This window comes from Planococcus citri, chromosome 2 (assembly GCF_950023065.1).
Source record: "Planococcus citri chromosome 2, ihPlaCitr1.1, whole genome shotgun sequence".
Taxonomy (NCBI): Eukaryota; Metazoa; Arthropoda; class Insecta; order Hemiptera; family Pseudococcidae; genus Planococcus; species Planococcus citri.
The window spans coordinates 15,757,142-15,784,322 of NC_088678.1; the positions used below are offsets into that span (position 1 = coordinate 15,757,142).

The window sequence follows — 27,181 nt, forward strand, 5'->3', positions numbered from 1 at the left end:
TCTTTAGGTATACGTTCCGTTTGATTTGTTCGTATCGTGGAAACCGAATCACTAAAGTTTTTTTTTTTCCTCGACACTTTATCAATTACTCGATGATTTTTCCGAGCATTATTTGTATCCAACAACAACGAGAACTGAAAAAATGAGAGGAGTATTAATACAGATGTACACGATCTCTTTGTTATAAATTCACAAATATACATACATTTGATCTCGAGTGAAGGGGAAGGGGGTGAGGGGGGTGCGAAACATTCCAGTATGTGCTTTGAATTTGAAATCCAAGTAGGTAGGTATAGCTTTACCTACCCAGTGTGAAATTTTCCTCAACTCAGCAGCATTATAATGAGAATAAACACTTCATTAGTTAATCTGCTGTATGAGTAAGTAAACGTTGTCGAGTGTAACGTTTCGCAATTAGAGGATTATACGATTGTTGTTTTTACATACATAGGTTGGAGGTAGGTACAAGAGAGGAAGAAGTTCTATAGACCCATTAATAGCACACATAAAAGAAATATGATGGGTAATAGGTTGGTGCAATACACGATACAAAGTTACAGAAGCGTGTACCTATATAGCGATTATGACGACGATGACGACCAACATCAAAGAGATGAAAATTTCTCTCTTCCGAGAGTGTCATATTCATTCATGCATTTTATTACGTCGTTTTTCTCTCTGTGTAGATATGTTCTTGCTCGTGTATTTTTACATTTCTCTCGCAAGTAGGTATTGAAATGGCGTGAGAAATACCTATATAAGTCTGTGTGTTTGTGTAACTTTTTTTTTTTTTTTCGTATTTTTCATTGAAAATTATTAGACGTTTATTTATTTTTTGTTTTACAGGGTGTCAAGATGTCGACGTCGAATTGAAACGAATACGGTAATGAGCTGTGAAACAATTATCGTAATTGGGTTATGTCTATGGTGAGCCTTACGGTAGTTGATTTCTTCAACTTGGAGCTGTGTGCATCATGGACTGGAAATTTTACCAAGCAGATCGACATAGAGTGGAGACGACAACGTCTGAATCAGGTATGTAGAATGAGAACTCTATGATGCTGCATTATGCTACATGCTAACGTTAGTATACGTAGACGTACGATGTAAATTTAAAATAGCGAAAATACCTCCTCTAATGAATAATGTATTCGGTTTGTTGTTAAATTACACAGGTAGGTACGAATTGCGAATTCATTTGATATGTACGAGAGCTAGACCGATAAAAGTAGAATGCTTTCTGCTTGTAAAATCGTTTACCATAGGCCATCGCATTCGCATTCGCTGCTGACGTTGAGTCGTCGCGTCGTCGTGTCCTAAATTACGTAACGAAAATGCTGGCTGTTGAGTGTTGGACTGCTGCGGTAAATCACGAAATTATACTTAAAGAAGCGAGTAGCAAAAAGAAAAAAATATATATTTAATAAATATAAAAAAAATAAGAGAAAGAGGGAGAAAAATTATAACAATACTTTAGTACCATATACTCGTACAAGAGAGATAGACAAAAAAAATATGTAGGGGGCTTATTTCTATACCATACTGGCTTGCTTAATGGTCATATTCTGAAAGCTTGTAACGTAAGAATGGATCTGTTCGAGGTGTTTTTCTTCTTGAGACGGTGTGACTGATAATAAGCCGTCGTTTTCCAATCGACCTGTGAAGCATAAAATTAACCATTAGATAGGTTTCAATAGGTACCATACGAGTCAGAAGTTCTCATGTTTTTGTGATGAATTTCGTAAGAGTGATGAAAGTGATCGAGAAAAATGTTGGGTTTTTATTCCACAAACAAAAAATACTGCTTATTGCAGCTCGAATCAGATCACCAGTTTTTGGAACCGGTTTTCTAGGTTTGACTTTGAAAAGGTTGTCTAGTATTTCTCAATAAATAGACGCTTGAATTCAACGCAACTCGAATGAATCATGAATTTTCAAAACCGATTATCCAGGTTCAACGTTGAACCAGTTGTCAATGAATCATATGGATTCAATGCTACTTACAATCAACAATTTTAGAAAAACTATAATGTACAGGTAATCAAAGGGTTTGGATTTGGAACCAGTTTCAGCTTATTGCTTGAAAATTGACCCCTGATCTCGTAAATTCAGTGCAACTCAAATGCATCATCAATTTTTCAAACCAGTTTCTTGGATTTGACTTTAAACTGGTCGTCAAACATTTCCCCTAGAACAGGCTTATCGATTCGATGTGCCTTCAACGAATCGGTAATTTTTTAAACCGGTTGTCAATCGTTTTTCAATCAATCATGGATTAGATGTGATTCGAATGAATGGCCAATTTTTGAAACCAGTTTCATAGGGTTGACTGGAAAACAGTTTCTTCTTATTATTCGATAAATATTCATGTGATCTGGCTTCTGGCAAATTCAGTGCGACTCCAATGAATCATTAATTTTGTGAAACCGGTTTCTCAGATTTGATTTTGAACCGGTTGTTAGTCATTTTTCATAGAAAAATCATCCGAATTATGCAATTTGAATTATTCAATATTTTTCCCAAACCAGTTTCTTGGGTTCAACCTTTGAACCAGTTTCCAATCATTTTTTTTTTTTTTAAATAAACGTGTCAACCATTTCCCTTAGAACAGACTTATCGATTCAATGTGCCTTGAACGAATCAGTAATTTTGTAAACCGGTTGTCAATCGGTTTTTAATCAATCGTGGATTCAGCGTGACTTGAATGAATGGTCAATTTTTGAAACCAGTTTCATAATGTTGATTGGAAACCAGTTTCTTCTTATTTTTCAATAAATAGTCACATGATCTGGCAAATTTTGTGCGATCCAACGAATTGTTGATTTTTGAAACCAGTTTCTTGGATTTGATTTTGAACCGGTTGTTGGTCTTTTTTCATAGAAAAAGCATCCGCGAATTATGCGATTTGAATCATTCAATATTTTTCCCAACCCACTTTCTTGGGTTCAACTTTAAACCGGTTTCCAATCATTGCCTTTTTTTTTTTTTTTTTTTGAATAAACGTGTCCACCATTTCCTTTAGAACAGACTTATCGATTCAATGTGCCTTCAACGATTCAGTAATTTTGTAAACCGGTTGTCAATCGTTTTTTAATCAATCGCGGATTCAACGTGACTTGAATGAATGGTCAATTTTTGAAACCAGTTTCATAACGTTGAATGTAAACCAGTTTCTTCTTATTTTTCAATAAATAGTCACATGATCTGGCAAATTTTGTGCAACTTCGACGAATTGTTAATTTTTGAAACCGGTTTCTTAGATTTGATTTTGAACCGGTTGTTGGTCATTTTTCCTAGAAAAAGCATCAGGATTTAATGCAATTTGAAGAAGTCAATATTTTTTCCAAACCAGTTTCTTGGGTTTGACTTTGAACCGGTTTCCAATCTTTTTTTTTAAATAGACAGGCATATGAATTTAGTATAACTTGAATGAATCATTAATTCATTATATTTATAAAATTAGTGTTTTGGATTTGACTTTGAACCGGTTGGCAACAATTTCTCAATTAATATGCATTCAAACGATCGAAGCATCAATTTTCTAAAACTGGTTTTGTTCCCGGTTTGTTTTTGAACTGGTTTTTCATTGATTTATTCACAAATGAGCACGTTAAATTTATTGTGGCTTGAATGAATCATCAATTTTTGAAACTGGTTTCCCAGGTTTGATTTTACTCTGGTTTGTCATTGATTTCTTGATAAATAGACGGACAGGTTAAGATATTGTGGTTTGAATGAATCATCAGTTTTTGAAACTGGTTTCTCAGGATTGACTACATGAAATTGATGTTCAAGTAATTTGTGATTTCCCTAAAATAGGGATTGGAATTTTTTTCTCAATGATGATTGTACAGGAGGGGTCAAAATATCTAAATTCTGTTTCAAAGAAAAAGTTATTTTTTTTTTATACTTTTTGTCAAAATAAACCATGAAACCGGTTCCAAAAGTTCATTGTTCAATTGAACCGCATTGAAATGCAATACCTACTTATGCATGGAATTGAATTCATCTTTTTCATTTCATTTAGGCAGATAATGAGGTTAGTTAGGGTAGTAAAAATTTGAAAAAACTACGTTTTGTGGATTTTTGGGACACCCTGTGTACAGTTTAAAACTGAATTTTATTTCTTGTTTTTTGACAAAAAATTGTCGCTTTTTTGCAAACTTGCTTAAAAATTTCATTTTTCTTCCAAAAATTGCCCAAAAATCTCGTTTTTCTACCAAACAAAAAAGTTGCAATAAGTCTCGCTTTTTTCACAAAAATTCCAAGAACAATTTTTTTTTTGCCAATGATTACCAAAAAGTCCTGCTTTCTGCTAAAATCGACAAAACTTTGTTTTTTGACAAAAAAATTTCACTTTTTTCAAGAATCATTCAAAGGTCTCGCTTTTTTGTCAAAAACTCCCCAAAAAGTCCTGCAAATTTGACTAAAACTGTCAAAATCTTGCTTTTTTCTGAAAAATGTTTGAGAATTCTTATTTTTTTTTAAAATTGACAACAATGAAAATCACAAAAATCTCAATTTTCACCCAAAGTGACCTAAAATCTCACTTTTTTGCCAGAAATTCCCCCATGAACCGGTTTTTGCTGAAATAATAATTTCAGGAAAAGTCACCAAAATTGGTTATTTTGTCAGAAATTGTAATAATTCTCACTTTGCTGCAAAAATAAGAAAATGTCTGTGAAGGATGTCCTTATTTTGAAAATTAAATAGGTAAGCTATAAGGACCAAGAGAAATAATTTTGTGCCACTGAAAATGTGGAAAGTTTGTAATGGAAAATCTACACAAGTTTAGGCAACTTGAAAAAAATCTTATAAAGCATCAGTTTTACCAACCTTTGATTACCTATAAAATATTCGAATTTAATTTAAAATTAAAATTTAAAATTGAAGTCAAAAATTTCAATCACGATGGCCTTTTATTCAGGCATTGATGTAACATTTCAATTTGAATTGAAGTTGTATTCTTGGCATCTTAGAAGTAAACCCTTAGATTTTCCTTTAAGCAAAGATTTTTGTAGAAAATTAATTCGAAATTTTCTGAAAAAATTTCATTTTGAGGACATTATACTCGTATAATTTTTTAAATTAAATTTCCACCTTAATTGTGAAAATTTAAGATTGAAATATTTGTTTGTTCTTTAACATACAAATTTGCTTCCTTTTTTGTTTTTTATTTTGGTATGGTTTGAAAAAAATATCAGTTTTAGAACGATAAAATTTAATGGCTGAGGGGGGGGGGGTAAACTCTTTTAGTTTTCAAGTAAATTTCATGTACGTTTTGAACTGATTTTTTGGTTTCGAAATAAAAATTTTGTACTACGAGTTGGTTCGTTTCAGAACAATGAGTTGGAGATGAAAATAAAAAATTTGAATGATTCTTAGTAACCTGTTTCAAAGAAGGTCAACTATGTTTCTCAATTTAAAGATAACACTTCTAGTCCATTCATTTTGCTTCCATCACTCATTAAAAATTTATAAAACTTTTGGATCATACTGTAGTCTACGTATACAAATATCAGCAATTCTGCGCGAATAAACCGAATCTACCCCATTCTACGTATAAAATGGTGCAATCCATAGTGTGGAAAACATGCTTACCAGATAACGAAGGCGAAGGCCCTTGAGAATTGCTGCACATCTTCGTACTATACCCCGAATCGTTACAAGGTATATCAACTTTTTCGCCATCTTCGTCGCTAGATTCACAGCTATCGGCATCCTGCAGCCTGGTATTCTGCCACAGATTGATATTGGTGTTGGTATCCAAGCATCCCGCCGAAGAGAAATACTTGCGCCTCGAACTACTCGCAGTGTCTTGCTGACAACACGGACTAGAAGTGTCTGAAGTATTCGTATGCTTACTCAGCGATTTCTCGCCTCCTCCGGGGTTCGGATTGTGTGTAAAGTACGGCATACTTGGCCGAGCAGTATCTTCGTCGTCACCCACCGAAGCAGCAAGTTGTTCGGATGCAGGCCTATTCGAATCGAAAACCGAATCGAAGCTGCGGGTTTGACATAGTGGCATGTGCGCTGGATTAGGGATGACGGTGGTATTTGCACATGTACCCTCCGAACCTCCTCCTGGTTTGTTGCCGGTGTATTGGCCGCTGATACAGTATTCCAAGGTGTTTAGACGTTTATTTATTGCGTCCTCGGTTCGATGGAGTTGTTTCTTGATTTTTTTAGCCTTTTTCTCTATACGCGATTCGAGCTCGTGGAAGAATGGTGCGCAGTAGCACGAATACCCCACACCTACTGGACCCTGCAGATGGAAGAAAAAAAGAACAATGTGAGGAGTTGCTCGAAAGTCAAAAGCTTGGACAATATTGTAAAGATTGCTGAAGAACTTACTTTTCGAATGTTTCCAGCCAAATCGAGGTAGTATTGTTCACCCTTTTGCAAAGGTTCTGGAGGTAACGAGTCTAAATTTGGTTCTGGGAAATCCGTGCTGTCCGGATAATAATGGCAGCCATAAGGAGACCATGGTATGGCAACGTTACCTGTTGGGGCTCCTGCTGCTGTTGCTGCAGCCGCTGCGGCCCCTTTAGGTACAGTTGTTGTTGTTGTCGCTGCCGCCGCCGCCGCCGCCGCTGCTGCTGCGAGTTTTTTATGACTTGCGTGAGGTTTACTGGTTGATTTGGTGACAGTCTGTGAAAGTGAAGGTGTGATTAGAGCTGGATCAAAATTTGGACGAATTTTTGTAGCAGTTTGTGAGATGAAAAAAATGTTATCTACGAGTGCATAATTTACACGAAGCCCTATCTTTGGGTAAAATTTTTCAAAAATCCTCGCTTTTTCCAAATTGCTAAAAAAATTTGCTTTTTTCCTTGAAAATGCAAAGAATTGCCAAAAAGCCTCACTCAATTGCTAAACATTATTTTACAAATTTCAGATTTGCCAAAAATTCTCAAAATTGTCGCTTTTTTGCCAGAGACTGCTTTTCGCTAAAATTGTCACAATCTCGCTTTTTTTCCTGTTTTGCCCGAAATTGCCAAAAATTTTGCTTTACTACCAAAAAATTTCGAAATGCTCTTACTTTTCTGATAAAAATTTGGAAAGAAAAAGTAGCATTTTTTGACTCTAATTGGAGGTCCTTTTTCAACATATTCAAATGGTTAATGTTCTGACTTTTTTTGTTTTTTTTTTCTACATTAAGGGTCATTCCATGTCAACTCAACCAAAAAAAGGCGATTTTGAGAGTCATGTCTTTCGATTTCTTTCAAATTTTTTTTACAATATATACCTATCTATAGTAAGTAAGAACCCCGCAATTAGTTTGGTCCCAGCCCCGTAAGGGGGCAAGTGGGAGAGCTTCCATTATTATCACATTGTCTCGAGGTACTCAACATCAGCAGCCCATTCCTCCAAAACTATGATACTTTGATCAAAACTGATTTCACAGTTTGAAAGAGCATTGCATTTAGAACTTTTTAAGCATTTTAAAGTTTTTAAAAGTTGAAAGTTCAAGTTTCAAAATGGCGCTGTAAGTGGGAGCTACCATTTAAAATTTTGAAAAAATTTCCATAGATGTACCTTTTGATTCTTTTTTGAAATATCTAAGTTTTGAGATGGAATCTCTTAATGGATGGGGAACACCCCCACCCCCAATTTTGGACGAAACTTTCAAAAGAAAATCTGGGGCATGTGATATATCGAATCCTATGTTTTTGGTGACGCTGAATACGAATATGACGTCAGATTTTTGAATGGACCCCATCCACGGCCCCCAACAATTTTATTGGACTTTTACCTATGGGGGGAGGTTCTGGGGGCCATGGGTGAGGTCGATTCAAAAAACTATGGCTATATTCGTGTTCAGCAATATCGAAAACATACTATTTTATGTGTCACAGTCACATGAAAGTAATCTTTTTTTTTGGGGTTACTTCCTTTGGGGAGGTGCGGGGGGCCGTGGAGATGGGGTCCAATCAAAAATCTGACGTCATATTCGTGTTCAGCGTCACCAAAAACATACACTATTTCACGTGTCGCACGTACAAAACACTTTTTTGAACTTTTAACCCCTTTGGGGAGGCGCTTGGGGGCCATGGATGAGGTCCTATCAAAAATCTGACGTCATATTCGTGTTTAGTGTCATCAGAAACATAGAATTCGATACATCACATGCCCCAGATTTTCTTTTGAAATTTTCGCTCAAAATGGGAGGTGGGGGTTCTCCCTCTCCATTAAGAGATCACATCTCGAAACTTGAATATTTCAAAAAAGAATTGAAAGGTACAACTATGGAAATTTTTTCAAAATTTTAAATGGTAGCCCCCATTTCCAGCGCCATTTTGAAATTTGAACTTTCAATTTGAAAGTTCAACGTTCAACTTTTGAAAATTTTAAAATGCTTAAAAAGTTTTAAATGCAATGCCCTTTCGAACTATGAAATCAGTTTTGATCAAAGTATCATAGTTTTGGAGAAATGGGCTGCTGAAGTCGAGTACCTCGAGACAATGTGAAAATAATGGAAGCCCCCCCCCCACCTGCCCTCTGAGGGAGCTGGGACCAAATTAATAGCTGGCTTCTTACTTACTGGATGGGTTTATATTGTAAAAAAAATTGAGCGAAATCGAAAGACATGACTCAAAAACGTTGGTCGAGTTGACATGGAATGGCCCTTTTTCCAAATTGCTAAAAACTTTTGCTTTTTTCCTTGAAAATGCAAATAATTGCCAAAAATCATCACTCAATTGCTAAATATTATTTTAAAAAATTTACAGTTACCAAAAATTCTTAAAATTGTCGCTTTTCTGCCAGAGGCTACTTTTTGCTGAAATTGTCAAAATCTTGCTTTTTTTTCTGTTTCGCCCAAAATTGCCAAAAATTTTACTTTACTACCAAAAAATTTCGAAATGGTCTCACTTTTCTGATAAATGTTTGAAAAGAAAAAGTATCATTTTTTGAGTCTAATTGATAAAAAGTACTTTTTTCAACATATTACTCAAATGATTAATGTTCTGACTTTTTTTTGTGTTTTTTTTCTGCATTAAAATGTATAGTGCACATCTTGTAACTTTTTTGGTCTTAATCCCTTTTTGGTTATTTTTTTGAATTTTTTAGGGTATCTACTCAAGTTGCTTTTTTTTAGAAAATATTGAGTTTGAGTCCTGCCTTGCCTTGGGCTTCAAACCAAATTCTGATTTCATAAATTTACATTTTTCTTCTTCTTTAAAAAAAAATTTCTTATTTATTTTTCCAAAATGTTTGATTTTTTTTCATCGAATTGTCAGTTCTAAATACGTATAATCATTCTACTCGATTCTAGCCTTCCCTTGCCCAAAAAATTGTGTTTTGCATCGAACGTTTCTGCAGCTAGTATTTTTGAATTTCTATTCCTAATTTTTCATATTTTAGATTTTTAGAATAATTGAAGATTATTTTTACACGTAGATTTTTTTCACATCTGATAAATTTTTAATATCTACTTTTCCAGCGTTGTATCAACTTGATAATTTTTATAGTTTTTTTTTCAAAAATAATCAAAAAGTTTTCTAAAAATATTTTCAGAGTTTTTTGGGATACTTAATTTCTTGTTGATTTTCATTTTTTTGGTAGAATTTCATGTTTTTTTTTCAACACAATTATGCAATTCATAGCTTTGAACATTCCAAATAATTTTTCCAAACCTTTTAAATGATGAAAAAAAAACTACAAAGTGGAAAATTTTTGAATCTTATGGTTTTTGGTTCAAATTTGATCTTATATAATGATCCATTTTCATCATACTGAGGGGGAAAGGGGATATCAGAATATTTTTTAGAACGAAATTCCTTCTAAATTTCAAGAGAAATGATTTTTTGCAGTGATTTCTCTCGAGATTATTTTTGGACATTATTTTTGTTAATTTTTTTTCAGTTTCGATGATTTTTCAACACTTTTTCAACGTTTTATCAACTTGAGAATTTTCAGTAGTATTTCTTTTTTTTTTAAATTTAAGTAAGAAGATTTTTGACAGTTTTTCAGAGTTTTTTGAGTATTTTTTTTTTGCTGATATTTGATATTTTCCTACAACATCTTATGTTTTTTTTTTCAACATCATTATGAATTTCATTAAGTTTTTCATAATGTCAAGAAATGCAAAAAAAATATAAATTACCTATTTGGTTTACCTGAAAAAATGTTTTATTGCGGGGTATTTATTTGTCTAAATTTTGATCTTATCATAGTGCATTGTTTTCAGTGAAGGTACTTTACAGACTTCTGAGAGGGTAAGGGGTGCCAAAATATTTTCAAAACCAAAATTCATTTTTAAATATTTGATTTTTTTAATGATTATTTATTTTATTGTGCCAACTTTGTGGAATTGTCCAATGGCTTCCTAATCTCTTAGAAATTTGATTTTCAAAATGTACATTGAAATTATTTTTATGGATTTATTTGAGTTTTGATGAATTTTCAATAAGTGTTCTTCCAAGGTTTTTTTGATTCAACAATTTTCATCACTTTGGGAGGTAAAAAATATTCCAAGTACAAACACCCCCCCCCCCTAAAAAAATTGTAGGTTTTTGGCAATTTTTTGAGTTTTTCTAAGTATTGAAATTTCAGGATAATTTTTTTGTTTCAAAATATCCACGATACATTTTTTTTAAAATTCAAGAATTTTCTTCCAAAGTCAATTTCTTGAACAATTTAAAAATCTTGAAATTTTGAGCCTGGTTGGCAGTAGATGAACAATATTATGGCTACTTTCTGCACTAATTTTTACTGTAGAATCGAGTTTTTCATCAATGTCACCCCTATCTCCTTCCCTAGCCGTCCATGCGACTCATAATATGCCATAAAACCCAAACATTGACGTTTTGTGCGAAAAATTGATAAGTATGGTGTTGATAAATATAGGTTTTTGAGGCTGAAAAATTCTAAATATGTCCATTTCACTCCTAACCCTGATGGAGGAGAGGTAGGAAACCGAAATTTTGAATTTCTGTGCCAAAATGGTTGAAAATGTCAAAATTCAAGTTCTTGAAGCTGAGAAATCTGAATTTTACGCGAAAACCAATTTCCAAATTTTGAAAATAGTGATGTCAAAACCTGAGTGTTTGAAGTAGAAAAATTCTTTCATGCCAATTTTTTCTCATGTTTTTTACTTAGTCTACACGTTTAAAGTGCTTATTCAAGGTAAAGTGCATAGAAGCAGAAGGTAGAGAGGGGAATAGAATGAAATTATTTCTCTCAAACGTTTAATCTTTTGCATCTTATAATTATGTATCGAGTGATCTCAATTTTTAAATAACCTATCTTAAGCATTTATAGTTATCTACTTCAAACAAAGCAATGTTGCCACATCCTCAAAATTATTTCAAACTTACCTCATGATGCTTGGTTTTTTTCGTCGTAACGGTTTCTTTGCTGGCGGTATTTTTCGGTTTCTTGGGAGCTGACGGTGGTTTGGTTAAAATATCTAGAATTTCGTTTTGCGATTTTCTCCTAGCGATCGCTTCGGCTGTTTCGTTTTGCTGTATAAATGAAACAAAACCCATATCGAGGTTATAATAACGCCGTGAAAAAAAATTCTATCTCGAGCCACGCCTAATATAGGCTGATCGAGGGGGTAAGGGAAGAATATGGTGGATACGCAGCCAAGATATAGTACCTTATTTACGATGCTTTTATCGCACTTCGACTCCAATAGAATCCGCGTTAATTTTCTGCGGTTCATTGCGGCCGCTATGTGCAAAGCAGTATCGCCATTCTGTGGAAAAAAAACACCGAGATAAGAAAATTTTCGAGCTAGGCGACAAAAAAATTAACACCAACGTGGTGGCAAATAAGTTAACGAAAGGACGCCTCGTATACGTATAATCTAGGACGTGAAAGTTCTACGCCAAAGTATTTTGTTGGTGAAAAAGAGCGCGTCAATGGAATCACGCAGCATGTCTTGAAAATGTGCAAATAAAAAAAAAATTTACTCGAGTATAAAATTAAAGTGAAAAAGCAACGACGAAATTAGGAAATGCTTTCGAAAAAGCATTTCCTCTCGCATTCACCTCCACCTCCTTCGCGAGTGAATCTTTATCTCTCTCTCTCTCGCTCTCATATTGCGTAACGTGTGCGTAACCTCGGCAGCTTGTATAACTCGGAGCTAGCTGCTGGTAGCTCTTCGTCATTTCTCCAAGTCGATATTGTTCAGTGAACATTTTACAATAAGTAGTATTATATTCTCATTTTTCTCTGTTCCTTTTTCCTCTTTGTTATCGTAAGGTAATTAAATTTACATAGAGGTAACATGTTGAAGAGCCATCGATGCGAGCCAATGATTACCCACACGTATGTGTTTGTGTAGGTAAGTGTAGGTAAATAAAAACGAGTATCGTGAGATGATATCTCATCCGAGTGAAATTCGAGCGATTTCGATTGTTCGCGGTGTTGAAGAATTAACAAGGTGAATGGAAAATTTTGCAAATTTTTTCTCAAAGATTTGCGAATAATGGGAGTAGGTATATTTTTTAGATATTCTTGGCTTTATGGTGGAAAAATTATTTTATTTTTGATTTGAATCGATATTTTTGAAGAAGTTTTTTTCTTTTCATAAACTTGGAAATTATGCTTCTATATTAAGCTGAACAATTAAGTATACTCGTAGTTCAGTCTAATTAAGTACAAATCTCGAAATCAACGTGATTAAAATGAATTTTGAAATGGGTGTTTTTTGCGCAGGGGGGGCGGGGTAAGGTCCGATCCTTGTCACGCTTCCTGTTGAAAATTTGAAAAAAAAATTGTTGAATAATATTAGTCGGGGGGCCCGCATAAGCATCAATTGCACCCCTCTACCGATCCTCCGGGACAACTTCTTTGTTAAAGGGAGAGTCCTAACTTCCTAAGGAACATTTCTAGCCCTTGTCCTCAAAAAAAAGTGGCCCTACTTACAAAATGGCGGCCATTTTGATGCCAGGTCAGGCGAAATCGCAGATTTTGCTTTCCAACATAGGACTAGTATAACATTTTTTTTAAACCGTACAAAGGTAGATCGAAAGAGCAGGCAACAATTCATCATCGGTCAAAATTGCAAGTGCTTTTTTCGATTTTTGGTGACTTTTCAAAAATCAAAGGCCAAAATGTAAGAAAAAAATCAAAATTTTACCAAATTGACCTAGAAAGCTGCAATTTGGGATATACCCTATTTTCGACCTGCCAAATCGATTGGAAACTGTTTCAACCCGTTTTGAGCAGTTCTGGAGTCTCCAGCAGATTTTTGATAATCGAAATTCCCACCGAAATTAATTTTGCAAACTAATTTCAACACGCTAGCATATGAAGTCGACTACAGGTGAATTTCAAGTCGTTTTGGAGCCTCCAACAATTTTTTGAAAATTACTGGAGCCTCCAGTAGATTTTTAAAACTTGAAATTTCCTCAAAATTTCATCAAATGGAGATAGAAAGCTGAAATTAATTATGCACTTCAATTTTAACACCCTCTGAAGACAACTTCAAGTGGGTTCAAGTCATTTCGGAGCCTCCAGTGATTTTTTGAAAATTACTGGAGCCTCCAGTAGATTTTTTCAAATGGAGATGGAAAGCTGAAATTAATTATGCACTTCAATTTTAACACCCTCTGAAGACAACTTCAAGTGGATTCAAGTCATTTTGGAGCCTCCAGTGATTTTTTGAAAATTACTGGAGCCTCCAGTAGATTTTTAAAACTTGAAATTTCCCCAAAATTTCATCAAATGGAGATGGAAAGCTGAAATTAATTATGCACTTCAATTTTAACACCCTCTGAAGACAACTTCAAGTGGGTTCAAGTCATTTTGGAGCCTTCAGTGACTTTTTGAAAATTACTGGAGCCTCCAGTAGATTTTTAAAATTTGAAATTTCCCCAAAATTTCATCAAATGGAGATGGAAAGCTGAAATTAATTATGCACTTCAATTTTATCACCCTCTGAAGACAAATTCAAGTGGATTCAAGTCATTTTGGAGCCTCCAGTGATTTTTTGAAAATTACTGGAGCCTCCAGTAGATTTTTGAAACTTTAAATTTCCCCAAAATTTCATCAAATGGAGATGGAAAGCTGAAATTAACTATGCACTTAAATTTTAACACCCTCTGAAGACAACTGCAAGTGGATTCAAGTCATTTTGGAGCCTCCAGTGACTTTTTGAAAATTACTGGAGCCTCCAGTAGATTTTTGAAACTATGGTTTGATGTATAGAAAGTAAAAAAAAATCCAATAAATTTTTGACATCATTTCAGACATTTCAAAAGGTTTTAAAAAATGACCAATATTTGAAATTTCCAATTACACAAAGTAGATAGACTTTTAGTTTAGATGTAAAATATCTGACTTAGGTATAAGAACTTGAAAAAAAAAATAAATGAAAAAATCACTGAATTACTGAACTTATTTGTCAGAACAGGTCTTTTTTTTGTATTTCCTTCTTTGGGAGGGGGGGGGGACATAAATTGAAGTTGAAGTCCCTAATTTTCACACCCTCCTCTCAATGTGTTTTGAGAAAAAAAAATCGAAATACCTAAATTATTTTTTCATTACTTATAAAAAAAATATTTTTTGGATAAATTTTGGTAAATTTTTCAAAAAAGCTTTGGATCACTTTTTTTACTCTTCAATGTTTCATAATTCAAAAATTTCAGTATGTCAACCTTGATAAATTTTGTATTCGGATACCAAATTTTGACCTAAAAATTTTTTTTGAAAAAGTTATCAATATTAATATTTTTTCATTTTGTTAAAAATCTTTCATTTGTTTAGTTTCTATGGCAATTTTTCCGATGTTTTCAACGTTTTTTTTTTTTTTTTGGGAGGGGTTAGGTACTGTGTCTCCCTCCCCCTCCTCCCACAAAGAAATCTCTGCGTCAAACTATTTGTGAAATTTTGTCAGATTTTTCTTTTAGCAATTATTCGGAATTTTAAACATTAGTCAACTGGGGCAAAAAACATTTGAAACTTTTCTTGCGGAGAGGAAACTTGATTTCATTTTTGGACCTTGGATTTTCGAAGGAGTTTTCAGGGAAGGTTTTGGAATTAGGAAACAAATTTTGGCAAGCCTTTTTTGAATCCAGAATCTGATTTTAAAATTAGATTTACAAATTTCGGCTTTCAAATTCGGTAAAATTGTATTGGAGCAGTTTGCTACACATTAATTTTATTTTGATTTAATTTCGTTTTAATTAATAAAATTCGAGTCGCACATTCAAGATAAATGATGTATTTATACGAATACATAATATAAAACTATGTACATTAATAAAACGAAAATAATATCGCCATAATGCGATCATAAAACGTAATAAACTCGAATGGAAAAAACGAATACTCGAGTAGAAAAATATCAAAAGTCATCGGATGATTTTGTTGACTTCTCGGAAACGAAAACGATACAATGTATCTCGATAACGCTCGAATTACAGGTAATTACAACGAAAAAATCGAATACAAATAATTACGCGAATTTGCTCATTTTTTTAACACTTTCCCTAATTCGAGAATTATCGAAACAAATGATCTAAACAATTGATGATGTCAATCCAGATTGTTCTCGCAAGATTGACAATCTTGGACATGGCAACGGCTTCGTCAGTATATCAGCCAATTGCTGTTCAGTTCGAATATGCTGAACATCGATCATTTTTGCTCGAATTCGGTCATGGATGAAGAAGTATTTTCTCTGGATATGCTTCGTTCTGCTATGAAATTCGACATTCTCGGCTATTCGAATGGCATTTTCGTTATCCACCAATAACACAGGAATGTCGGACAGATCGATTAATTCTCGAAATAATCTCGAAATCCAGATAGTCTCCTTCGATGCTTCGTTAGCGGCGATTAATTCGGCTTCGCAACTCGAGTCAGCGACCAACTGCTGTCGTTTGCTGATCCAGGAAATCGCCGCGTCAGCATACTTGATCAGAACGCCGGTTGTCGATCGAGATGTAGTAGGACAGCCAGCGAAATCTGAGTCACTGTAACATTCTAGCTGTTTGACAGTTGGATCGGATTTGTACACCAACTTGAAGTTTATCGTACCGTTCAAGTAACGAATAACACGCTTCAAACAGCTCACATCTTCGGGTGATGGATTTTCCAGGGATCTCGATAATACGCCAACTGCGTATGAAATATCGAATCGAGTACCTCTGGCGACGTACAGCAGCGCGCCAACTGCTGATCGGTAGGGAAAATCAGACGTTTTCTCGATGTCTGATGTCGTAGATCGTTTTACTATCGGAGTATCTACTGACTTACAGCCAGCCATTCCGAATCGCTTCGTAATTTTCTCGATATACAGCAATTGGTCCAAGGAGATATCTCCGTTCGAAGATCGAGATATTCGAATACCAAGGAACTGGTCAGCTGTTCTCGAGACGATCTTGAATTCGGACTGTAACGCGTTGATAAATGCATCCATCAGTTCTTCGTCATCTGATGATGCCAGTCCGTCGTCAACGTATAAAGCGAGAATGAGTTTTCGAATTTTCCCATTTCGCTTTACGTAGAAGATGTAAACGCAGGGATCTTCTTTACTTTGTACGAATCCGAGTTTTAGCAGGAAAGCATGGAATCGAGCATTCCAACACCGTGGTGCTTGTTTTAAACCGTACAAGCTGCTTTTCAATCGACAAACTCGATTCGTCCCGTCGTTATAACCGTCAGGTTGCCACATATAAACTTCTTCCTCGACCTTTCCATACAGGAATGCTGCAGAGACGTCAAATTGACGCACAATCATATTTTCGGCCGCTGAGATCGCTAACAACGATCGTATCGTATCGAGGCGAGTTACAGGTGCAAACGTTTCATAGTAATCAACTCCGGGTCTTTGACTGCAACCTTTTACAACTAATCGAGCGCGATATTTCTCGATAGTGCCGTTCGAATTCGTCTTTACGCGGAAAACCCATCGATTGCGTAATACAGGCTTTCCCGGAGGTTTAGGAACTAAATCCCACGCGTCGTTAGTAGCCATGGACTGCATTTCGGTGTCCATCGCTGCTTTCCATTTGGAACGTTCTTGACTTCGAATAGCTTCATCGTACGAGGTCGGTAACGAATCTAATTCGGCCAAGAAAACCTCGATCTCAACACAATTAGCGTGATTGTTGAGAATCGCAGATTTCGAACGTTTGTTGTCGCGTAAATTTCTCCATCTAGACAGAAGCTCGGATTCTTCTAGATCTTCGTTAGCGTTTTGAAAATCATCGATATCCGAATCTTCGTGCTCGGACGCTGATTTCGATGACTTTGGAGAAATTTTCGAATTAGACGACGGTGATTTCTTCGGAGTAGAAGGTGCACTCTTTTTCGCAGTGCTTTTAGTTTCCTTCGTTTTAGAATCACTGTTACTTTCATAATCAACTGGATCGAGCAAATCGTCGTTGATTGGTAACGTAACGCGTTCTTCGCAATCTTGAAGTCTTTCGTTGAAGGTGACGTCTCTCGAACAAACAACGTCACGTTTCTCGGGAACGTAGACTCGATATCGCTCATCACCATCGTATCCGACGAGGTAACCGACGAGTACCTTTTTATCCATCTTTTTGCGTAGCTGGATAGGTACATGGACGTAACACTTCGAACTAACAATTCGAAGGTGTTTTATTCAAGCTGGTTTACCGAACCATAATTCGTAAGGAGTTGAGCCGTCGATCGATGATTTGCCTACTCGATTCAGCAAATAAGCAGCGGTGGTAACAAGTTCGGCCCAGATTGATACCGGAAACGCGTAATCTGGATTCGAATATTTCAATGTTCGAGCCATTTCAACAATCGTTCTATTTTCACGTTCAACAGAACCGTTTTGCTCCGGCGTGTATGGCGCAGTTAGTCGTTGTCGAACACCAAAATCTCGTAACACCGAACGTACTGCCTCGTTATCGAACTCGCCTCCGTTGTCAGATAAAAATTCCAACACACGATGACCTTGAGTACGAGCTTCGGAAAGTACCTCTCGAATACAGCGAGATACTACGGCTGCCGTTTTCTCCTTCTCGACAAACACATGTCGATAATGCGAATAGTGATCTTTGATAACGATCAGATATCTGCGACCACTGAAGGAACGATCGAATGGTCCGCAAACATCACCAGAAATCAGCTCACCAACTGATCTGGTCGGTAGACGTGTGCCGAACGTCTGACGGTGCGCTTTTCCAAACTGACACGGTTCACAGACATCGGTATTAGCGTTGGCTTTCGTTTGTAGCCCCAATGCTGCGAGTTTGGATCGAACGAGATTTTTATCGACGTGACCCCATCGTTCGTGATAGAGTTGGACTAGTTCGCTGCTCTCAACAGCATTCACCTGAGGCTCTGGTAACACGGTGTCGAACGATGCTTTGTAAAGCGTACCATGTTTGTTTCTCGAGCCGGTGAACATTACGCGATCTCCTGTTTCGAAACTGCAGGAGACTTGATTTGAGACGACTTTACTATCTGGCTTTTTATCGTGAGCGGCAAGCACAGATACTAAATTTTTCGAAATACTCGGTACATGCCACACGTCCGTCAAATCGAATTTGATAAGCTGGCCATTTACGAAGCTAGCAACTTCGATCGATCCATGACCAACAGCTGCGACTCGACTACCAGCAGCTTTGACGAAGTAATTTGACGGAAACGGTTCGTACGTTTGGAACCATTCTCGATGCGGTGTGATATGTTTGGTGGCGCCGTTATCGATCCACCAAGCTTGAGTATCGTTCGAGGAAATAACCGTATTCATTTGCTGCTCACAATCGGCGAGTAGAGCACTTTTCGTTTCTGAATCGGCTATCGTTTCGTTCACTTTTGGCGAACTACCGGAAGCGTTGACTTTTGGCGAATAATTTGCAGTACCGTTAGCTCGAGCTGGAAAGGGTGGTCTACCGTCGTTTATCCACCTAGAGCACTTTTTGAGCCAGTGCCCTTTCCCGGAACAATACTTGCAAATGACATCGTTTTGCTGGTTACTTCCAAAATTATTCGAATTATTTCCAGAAGTACGTTGATCACCGGACGTTTTAGCGACGAATCTCGAGTTATTCTTCTTGCCGGATTTAGCAAACATAGCTTCGGATGACGACGTTGATGAGCTATGCACCGGACTAACGTTACGCTCATGCATAATAAGTGCATCGGATAGATCGTTGAGCGACTTACTAGCCTGAGATTTGATAAGAAGGTAACTCGCTTTAAAAGATTCGAATCGATTCGGTAGAATATGCAAAACTTTTGAAACGAACAATAATTCTAACAGCTGATCGACTGTCTCGATTTTTCGATTTTCCAAGCCTGCTCGAAATTCACGATGTTGATTTTTGATTCGCGAAACAACAGATGGCGCATCTTCGATATCATTCCATTCGGTGCTGAAGAAATTTAGACATTCGCGGAACAATTGATCTTCAGCTTTATCGTCGAATTCTTTCGTGAGCACTACCCATGCTTCACGTGCGGAGAGCCTACCAGCGATGCGACTGTGTAGGTCTTGAGAAATCGTTTGGGAAATGATTATCTTCGCTTGATGAGATGCTTTTTGCCAAGCTGCAATCGAATTACGTGTTTTGGCGGCGTCGGCGGCGGTATCGGTCGTTTTTGGTTCTTCAGGGCAGGTTGATTTACCTTCGACGATCTCCACGGCATTAAATAAGGCGAGTACGTCGAGCACTTTATCTTTCCATGACGGCCAATCACTGGAACAGGACAGAGGCTTTATACCCTTGATATAATCCATGGTGAAATTAGATATCAACAGCTAACGACTGCGATCTAATTTGTAACGTTGAAGATAACGCGAATATGCACTCGAACCACCGTAATCGTTTCTAGATAACGAACCGAACGAAATACATCACGATTAGCGTTTTTATCTCGAATAGGCACAGTTTAGCGCGTCTGGTACCCATAACCTAATAAAATTCGAGTCGCACATTCAAGATAAATGATGTATTTATACGAATACATAATATAAAACTATGTACATTAATAAAACGAAAATAATATCGCCATAATGCGATCATAAAACGTAATAAACTCGAATGGAAAAAACGAATACTCGAGTAGAAAAATATCAAAAGTCATCGGATGATTTTGTTGACTTCTCGGAAACGAAAACGATACAATGTATCTCGATAACGCTCGAATTACAGGTAATTACAACGAAAAAATCGAATACAAATAATTACGCGAATTTGCTCATTTTTTTAACATTAATGACTGTCTCATTTTATTTCAATTTGTTATTTTAATCGACTAGTTTAATTTTTCTAATTTAATCTAAATTTAGTTTTACTATTCCTTCTTTTTTTGCACTTCAACTCCAGTTTGACTCAATTTCCAACTTTTTGGTTTATTAATTACTTTCATTTTTATTAATTTTCATTTCCATCTGAGTACTTTCAATTTTATTTTATTTTATTTCACTCCAAATTAGTTTTAATTTCATTTTTTTTTTCTTGCTATCAATTATTTGGGTTTGACTTAGATCTTTACATATTTCGTTTTAATTTGATTTGATTTTAAATTTCAATTTAGCATTTAGCTCTATTTCATTGTAATTTGATTTTAAATAGACTCAAATTTTTATTTAGTTCAATTAAATTTAGTTTCATTTCAATTTTTTCATGATTTATATTTTATAAATTATTTTACTTCAATTTTAATTTTATTTGAATTTTATGTCATTTCAATTTTATTAGTAATTTATTTTACCTACTTTAATTTCGATTTGAGCATAACTTAATTTAATTCCCCTTTAAAAATTTAATTTCAGTTTGATTTCAATTCAATTCGATTTAATTTTGATTTTAATTTTATTTTACCTGAATTTGATTTTATGTAATTCGATTTTTTCCATTATTCATTTCATTTACTTAGTTTCAAATTGATTTTCATTTCATACCTAGACATTTTATTTTAATTACCTACTGTTTGCTTGAACTCAATTTTTATTCAGTTTAATTTCAATTTTATTTCATGTACCTATTTCAATGTATTCTTATTTTGACTTATTTTTATTTTTATTTATTTTTTTGTATTTCATTAAACTCTATTAGATTTTATTTTTTTTTTCAATTAGATTAAATTTGAAAATTCAAAATCAGGACTTTCCCTTTCTATCTCCAACATTTCCAATTCAATCATTACGAATTAGATTCGTAAAAAAATATCTAGTGAGCAAGCAAGACATTTTTCGCACTGAAGGAAGAGAAATTAAAAAAGAAAAATACAGAGTTCAATTTCATTTTTTAATTTTTGGCAGAGTTTTGGTAACTCGAATTTTGCAACTTCACTTTGAAGAAATCAAAAATTGATCAAGTCAATTGTTCTGCCTTTCCCCCCTCCGAATGTTCACAAAATGATGAAATCTACCCCTCCCCTCCCTTCCCCTCCCCTCCCATCCCTTCTGAACTCAACCCTTTGCTAATTTCCAATAACTGCAGCAGTCTTTATTCAAAAAATTGTCACTCGAAGTACAACGAAATTAAGTTACTTCTGTAAGTCCTCAGCTTAAAAAATGCCTCTCGTACTGTGCAATGAAACTTGTCAGGAAGACTTCCTTCTATTGTGATGGCTCATGGCTCATCCTGAACCACAAGATACGAATAATTACAACGTAAGACAGTGTAGATCGCAGCGATGATGGCGGGGTTCATAGAATAAGAAAAAAGAACGTAAGAGAGTGAGACAGCTAGGAGAAGAAGCTAACCGACGTAAAATAATTAGATACTTGGAATACTTTCGCCGAATCTTTAGGCATCTCAAATCTGACGATCTTTAAGAACTAGGTATACAGAAATAGTTATCTCAAAGCCACAGTCGCAGTCTCATCCACACGTATAAATAATTCAAGGACCACGCACGCGTAAGTATTTATACCGAAGTTAAATGAAATGAAAACCCACTAAATTCTAATGTACTTTACCCACAACAACCCAGTATACCGGAGAAATAAGATGAAGAATTATAAGAAAAAAAAATAAAGGAACTTGTCGCGTACTTTGTTTTGATCCGAAACATGACACTGAGCGCTAATAAGAATACGCATAACTCCAGCATGGCCATATCGTGCACTCGTGTGTAACGGCGTATCTCCATACTGCAAAAAGAATAGGTAACGATTTATGAGATAGGTTGTAGTATTTTTTTTTTTTTTTTAATTTTTTATGCTGGTAAACTGTAACGTAGGTACACTTTATGTAAGCGTTAAATATAAGCGCGTATACATTTTAAAAACTAGAGGTAGAACACTTGCAATCTCGCGCATAGATAAACTACATTAAAAACTATCTATTTACACTCTATTTATTCGTAGACAGTCTCGATTCTGGTTTCTTTATTTTTTTCTACGTACTAAATAGATCTGTCAACGTGGTTTATGTGTTTCTCACGCTTTTTTTTTTCTTCAAGTGTCCCTATCCTTTTGTCCTTATAGTGTGACTTTACCTGCAGAGTTCTATTTCCTATATCTAGGTACATGCCTAGTTCTAAATTTAAATAGGTACTTGTAAAGTATCGACCTATAAACTAGATTGAACTTACGTTATTTTGGACGTCCGCATCGCATCCAGCCAGCAGCAGCTCCCTGCAGCTCTGATTGTGCCCATTTTGGCAGCACAAGTGGAGAGCAGTGAAACCACCCCAGTTTTTAGCATTTAAATTACATTTGGCTTTGCACAGCTCGGATACCGTTTGACTGAAACCTTTCCAAGCTGCCTCGTGCAAAGCTGAGTTGCCATGCTGAAATTTGAGACAATTTATGAGATGGTGAAGGATTGGTGTACAAATGGAAAGGCTTGAGAAAAAGATTAAAAGGGATTTTAAATGGTTCAAAAATGCCATATGGGTCTACTTACCACGTTATCGGCCGAATTAACATCGGCTCCATGTTTGATTAGAAGTTTGACTATTTCTAAGTTGCCATCCGCAGCTGCGATTTGTATTGCTGTGTATCCGATCTAGAAAAAAAACAAAAAAAATAGTAATTAAATAATTTGACTTTTTTGGTGAATTCGAAATTTTTGGATAATTCAAACATACGAAATTTAGAAATAATTGGTTTCTTTTATGTGAAAATCTTCACGAAACCGAACCGTTTATGGTCATTGCAAATCTTACGATTTTTAAAATTTTTTTTGTAGCCCACCTGTATCTTGAAGAGCATTAGAAGATGGTTCATAATCGTTTTTCAACAAAAAAAATTAAAAGTGAAAAAATATAATTCGAAGTTGTTTTTTTCTGCAAAATCTCGATTTTCGAAATCAAATAGATCTGAATATGTTTTGTTCTAGGATTTCGGTACCTACTTTAAATGGGTACCTTCCCCCCACACACATTTTGGAGAAATTTGAAAAAAATTATATTTCAAGTCGTCTTTTTGATAGATAAGTACCGGGTGACTTAAAAGTCCTGCAACCGAAAAATTGGTTCCTTGAAAAAATATCAACAGCCAAAAAGAAATGAAATGGCAGTCGTTGCATAGCAGAGACTCCAAGTGATTCACAGCTAATAAACTTGTTCCCTTGTAATGATTCTTCCACAACATTTTTAGTATTAAGTAAAAATTTTCGATTTTTCACGAAAAAATTTTTAAAGTTTTTTTTCCTGAAAAATTAAATAACGATCGGTGAATGGCGGGGGGTGCATCATCTGGTGAAGACCATCGTGTAGCGTTGCATAAGCCACCTTAAAATAATCCGACGTAGGCAACCTTTCGTACACCTATGATAATTGTCTGCTTGGTAATATAATTCAAGTATGCTTGGTCTGCCCCTGCAAAATGTGCGCTATGCAATTCGAATGGGGGGTGAAACTTTAATTACTTGGGGGAGTACCCTCCTACTATTAATGACAACGCAATTGAAAAAGCCTGCTCATAAACGTATTTTTTATTTTGAAAAAAATTTTGGGTTGCGTAACTTTTGGGTCACCCGGTACAACCTTTCTTTTTACTAACCAAAAATTTTTTAAAAAGTGAAAAATTAATTTAACCTATGGAATGAATGAATTATTTATTTATTTATTTATTTAAGGACGGTTTGTGACGCATTCAGAGGAGTGAGTGATATTCAATTTTTTTACAATTTTAGAATAAGTTATAGTCGAGGAGCCCGCTTAAGGATCTATTGCACCCCCCCCCCCCCGTCATTCCACCGGGACAACTTCTTTCTTGACTGGGAGAGTTCTAAGGAACATTTCTAGCCCTCGTACTAAAAAAAAGTGGCCCTACTTACAAAATGGCGGCCATTTTGATTGACAGGTCAGTCGAAATCGCAGATTTTGCGTTCCAACATAGGACTTGCACAAAATTTATCAAACCGTACTTGGGTGGATCGAAAGATCAAGCAGAAATTTATCACCTGTCAAAATTTCAAGTGCTAAAGTGCGTTTTTCGATTTTTGGTGAATTTTTGAAAATCAAATTCAGGCCAAAAATGATGGAAAAATCAAAATTTTACCAAATTGACCAAGAAAGCTTAAATTTGGGATATACTCTATTTTCGACATTCCAAATCGATTGGAAACTGTTTCAAACTGTTTTGAACAGTTCTGGAGCCTCCAGAAGATTTTTGGAACTCGAAATTTCCAAAAAATGTCATCAAAATGGAGTTGGAAAGCTGAAATTTACTCTGCAAACTAATTTTAATGCGCTACGAAGTACTGCAGATACATTTCAAGTCGTTTTGGAGCCTCCAGTGACTTTTTAAAAATTACTGGAGCCTCCAGTAGATTTTTGAAACTTGAAATTTCCCCAAAATTTCATCAAACGGAAATAGAAAGTTGAAATTCATTCTGCAAACTAATTTCAATACGCTACGAAGTCGACTGCTGGTGGATTTCGAGTCGTTTAGGCACCTCCAGCGACTTTTTGAGAGGTCGTATGGCGATTTTTGGAAAATTGAAATTTCCAAAAAGGAGCTGGAAGCTTCAAAAAAATTTGAAACCACCAATGTGGTCGACTTCACATCGTATTGAAATTAGTTTGCGAAGTTTTCTGCTTGCCAACTTCATTTTGGTAAAATATTGTGAGAATTTCAAGTTTCAAAAATCTACTATAGGCTCCAGTAATTTTCAAAAAGTCGCTGGAGGCTCCAAAATGACTTGAACCCGCCTGAAGTCTTCTTCAGAGGGTATTAAAATTGGAGTGTAGAATAAATATCAGCTTTCCATCGTCATTTGATGAAATTTTGTGAAAATTTAAAGTTTCAGAAATCTTCTGGAGGCTCCAGTAATTTTCAAAAAGTCGCTAGAGGCTTCAAAACGACTTGAAATTTATCTGCAGTACTTCGTAGCGCATTAAAATTAGTTTGCAGAGTAAATTTCAGCTTTCCAACTCCATTTTGATGAATTTTTTTGAGAAATTTCGAGTTCCTAAAATCTGCTGGAGGCTCCAGAACTGCTCGAAATGGTTTGAAACAGTTTCCAATCGATTTGGCATGTCGAAAATAGAGTATATCCCTAATTTGATCTTTCTTGGTCAATTTGGTAAAATTTTGATTTTTCCATCATTTTTGGGCTAAATCTGATTTTCAAAAATTCACCAAAAATCGAAAAACGCACTTTAGCACTTGAAATTTTGACAGGTGATAAATTTCTGCTTGATCTTTCGATCCACCCAAGTACGGTTTGATAAATTTTGTGCAAGTCCTATGTTGGAACGCAAAATTTACCATTTTTGCTTGACGGGGGGAGGAGTGCAATAGATCCTTAAGTGGGCTCCCCGACTTTTAGGCGTAGTGTAATCGGCATCATAAATGCTTGGAAAATGACCACTTCATACCATCAAAACTGAAAAATAACTGGCCTCTTGTAAAGGGGGGGGGGGATTATCATCCATATCCTCCCCCTTGAATTTTATTTCTGTGCTGGCTCTTTTTGTAGAAAATTATCATGCCAAACAGATATTTTTTCCGTTATTTTCAAAAATTCGCCAGAAATCGAAAAATCAACTTCAGCAGCTGAAATTTTGGGTATGAGGTTTGAATGAAATGCTCTTTCAGTGAGACAAATTTCAGCTCGATCGCAGTTACGAATTGAAAAAGGTTCTGTTGTCAGTACAAAAATCGCTGTAAATCATGAAAAAAATGATAAAATTCCGTTAAAATTCAGCAAAAATAGCTTCAAATTCTTTGAAAACCCTTCCAAAGCGTAAGAAAACGCAATTAAGTACATCATCGGAAATGGGAAAATTATTAAATTTCTGTACAATTCGACAAAATTCAGCAAAAACTGCATAAAACGTCGTACAACTAAACTTTTAAACTTTAAATTAACGTCTCTAAAATATCCAATTGTGATGCGAATATTTAAATTTTTTTGAATTTGAGAATTTATTGCTGGGCTTTGAACGATGAAAAAACAATTAATGAAAATTGAAGAATTTACAGACGATTGGAAACTGTTTTTAAAAAAGATAAAAAAAATTAACTCAGGTCTCGAATTATGTTCTGTACATACAACTGAATATTAACCTACCTAGTCGTCAAAATACGACCTTAGAGTCGTGTATTTTTGAATTTTATTCTCATTTGGCAAACATCGATCGTGTCGTGTTGCTGAAAATAGAAAACAGCATTCACAAATAGACTTTCATGAAACCTACCTATGTATTTTGGCAAACATATAGACAGATGGCACTGTTAAGTACGATACAACCTGTGTAATCAGATGGGTCTGAGTGAAAATTACCAAAGTGCATCTGATTAACGTGAAATATGGTGGTTTTTGAGTTATTTCTAAGTTTGAGACTGCACATTGACGATATTTTCCATCAATTTTCCTCGCCAGTGCTTTCTTCAATGGTATGAAGAGAAACATATAGCGTCGGCGTATAGACTAAACTATAGTTTATAAAGTATACATACAAGTAGAAGTGTATTGAAGTGGATGAAGATGTCGATTCGTTCAATTTTAATTTCTTTTATTACTATTCTCTCCATGGTAGTACATCTACACGCTCAAGGTATGAAAGAAACGTCTTACCAGTTCAACGATGACTGGCAGTGGTGAGTATTGGCAGATAATTTATTTTGAAAACGAGCCTTTTTCAACGATAAAAACGAATCATAAATTTTAAACAGGATGCTGACACTAATAAATGGCCAAAAATACATACAAATTTCTAAAAAAAAAAAAAAAAAAAAAAAATGGTTTTTAAAGGATTTGAATTTTTAAACTAACTTAAGTAATCAAATTAAAATGTAAAATTTTTGTCATACCCTCAACTCTGTCAGATATAT

At 35.3% G+C, this 27,181-nt stretch overlaps 1 protein-coding gene and 1 long non-coding RNA gene across 2 annotated transcripts in view; one reads left to right on the forward strand and one right to left on the reverse strand.

Moving 5' to 3' along the window:
* The first annotated feature begins 644 nt into the window (after positions 1–644).
* LOC135834791 (uncharacterized) overlaps positions 645–27,181 on the forward strand; it is a 104,231-nt gene continuing 77,694 nt past the window's right edge. The window contains exons 1-2 of the long non-coding RNA XR_010556763.1: positions 645–725; positions 847–1,035. This is a non-coding gene — a long non-coding RNA (uncharacterized LOC135834791). The remainder of the gene's footprint in view (positions 726–846; positions 1,036–27,181) is intronic.
* Positions 1,397–27,181, reverse strand: part of LOC135834790 (ankyrin repeat domain-containing protein 6-like) — a 92,538-nt gene continuing 66,753 nt past the window's right edge. Inside the window, exons 4-11 of the mRNA XM_065348756.1 lie at positions 22,800–22,901; positions 22,486–22,683; positions 21,944–22,042; positions 11,603–11,701; positions 11,319–11,465; positions 6,355–6,651; positions 5,602–6,265; positions 1,397–1,657 (exon numbers count right to left, since the gene is read on the reverse strand). Of these exons, the coding sequence (XP_065204828.1) occupies positions 1,533–1,657; positions 5,602–6,265; positions 6,355–6,651; positions 11,319–11,465; positions 11,603–11,701; positions 21,944–22,042; positions 22,486–22,683; positions 22,800–22,901 (1,731 nt within the window). The 3' untranslated portion in view covers positions 1,397–1,532. The remainder of the gene's footprint in view (positions 1,658–5,601; positions 6,266–6,354; positions 6,652–11,318; positions 11,466–11,602; positions 11,702–21,943; positions 22,043–22,485; positions 22,684–22,799; positions 22,902–27,181) is intronic.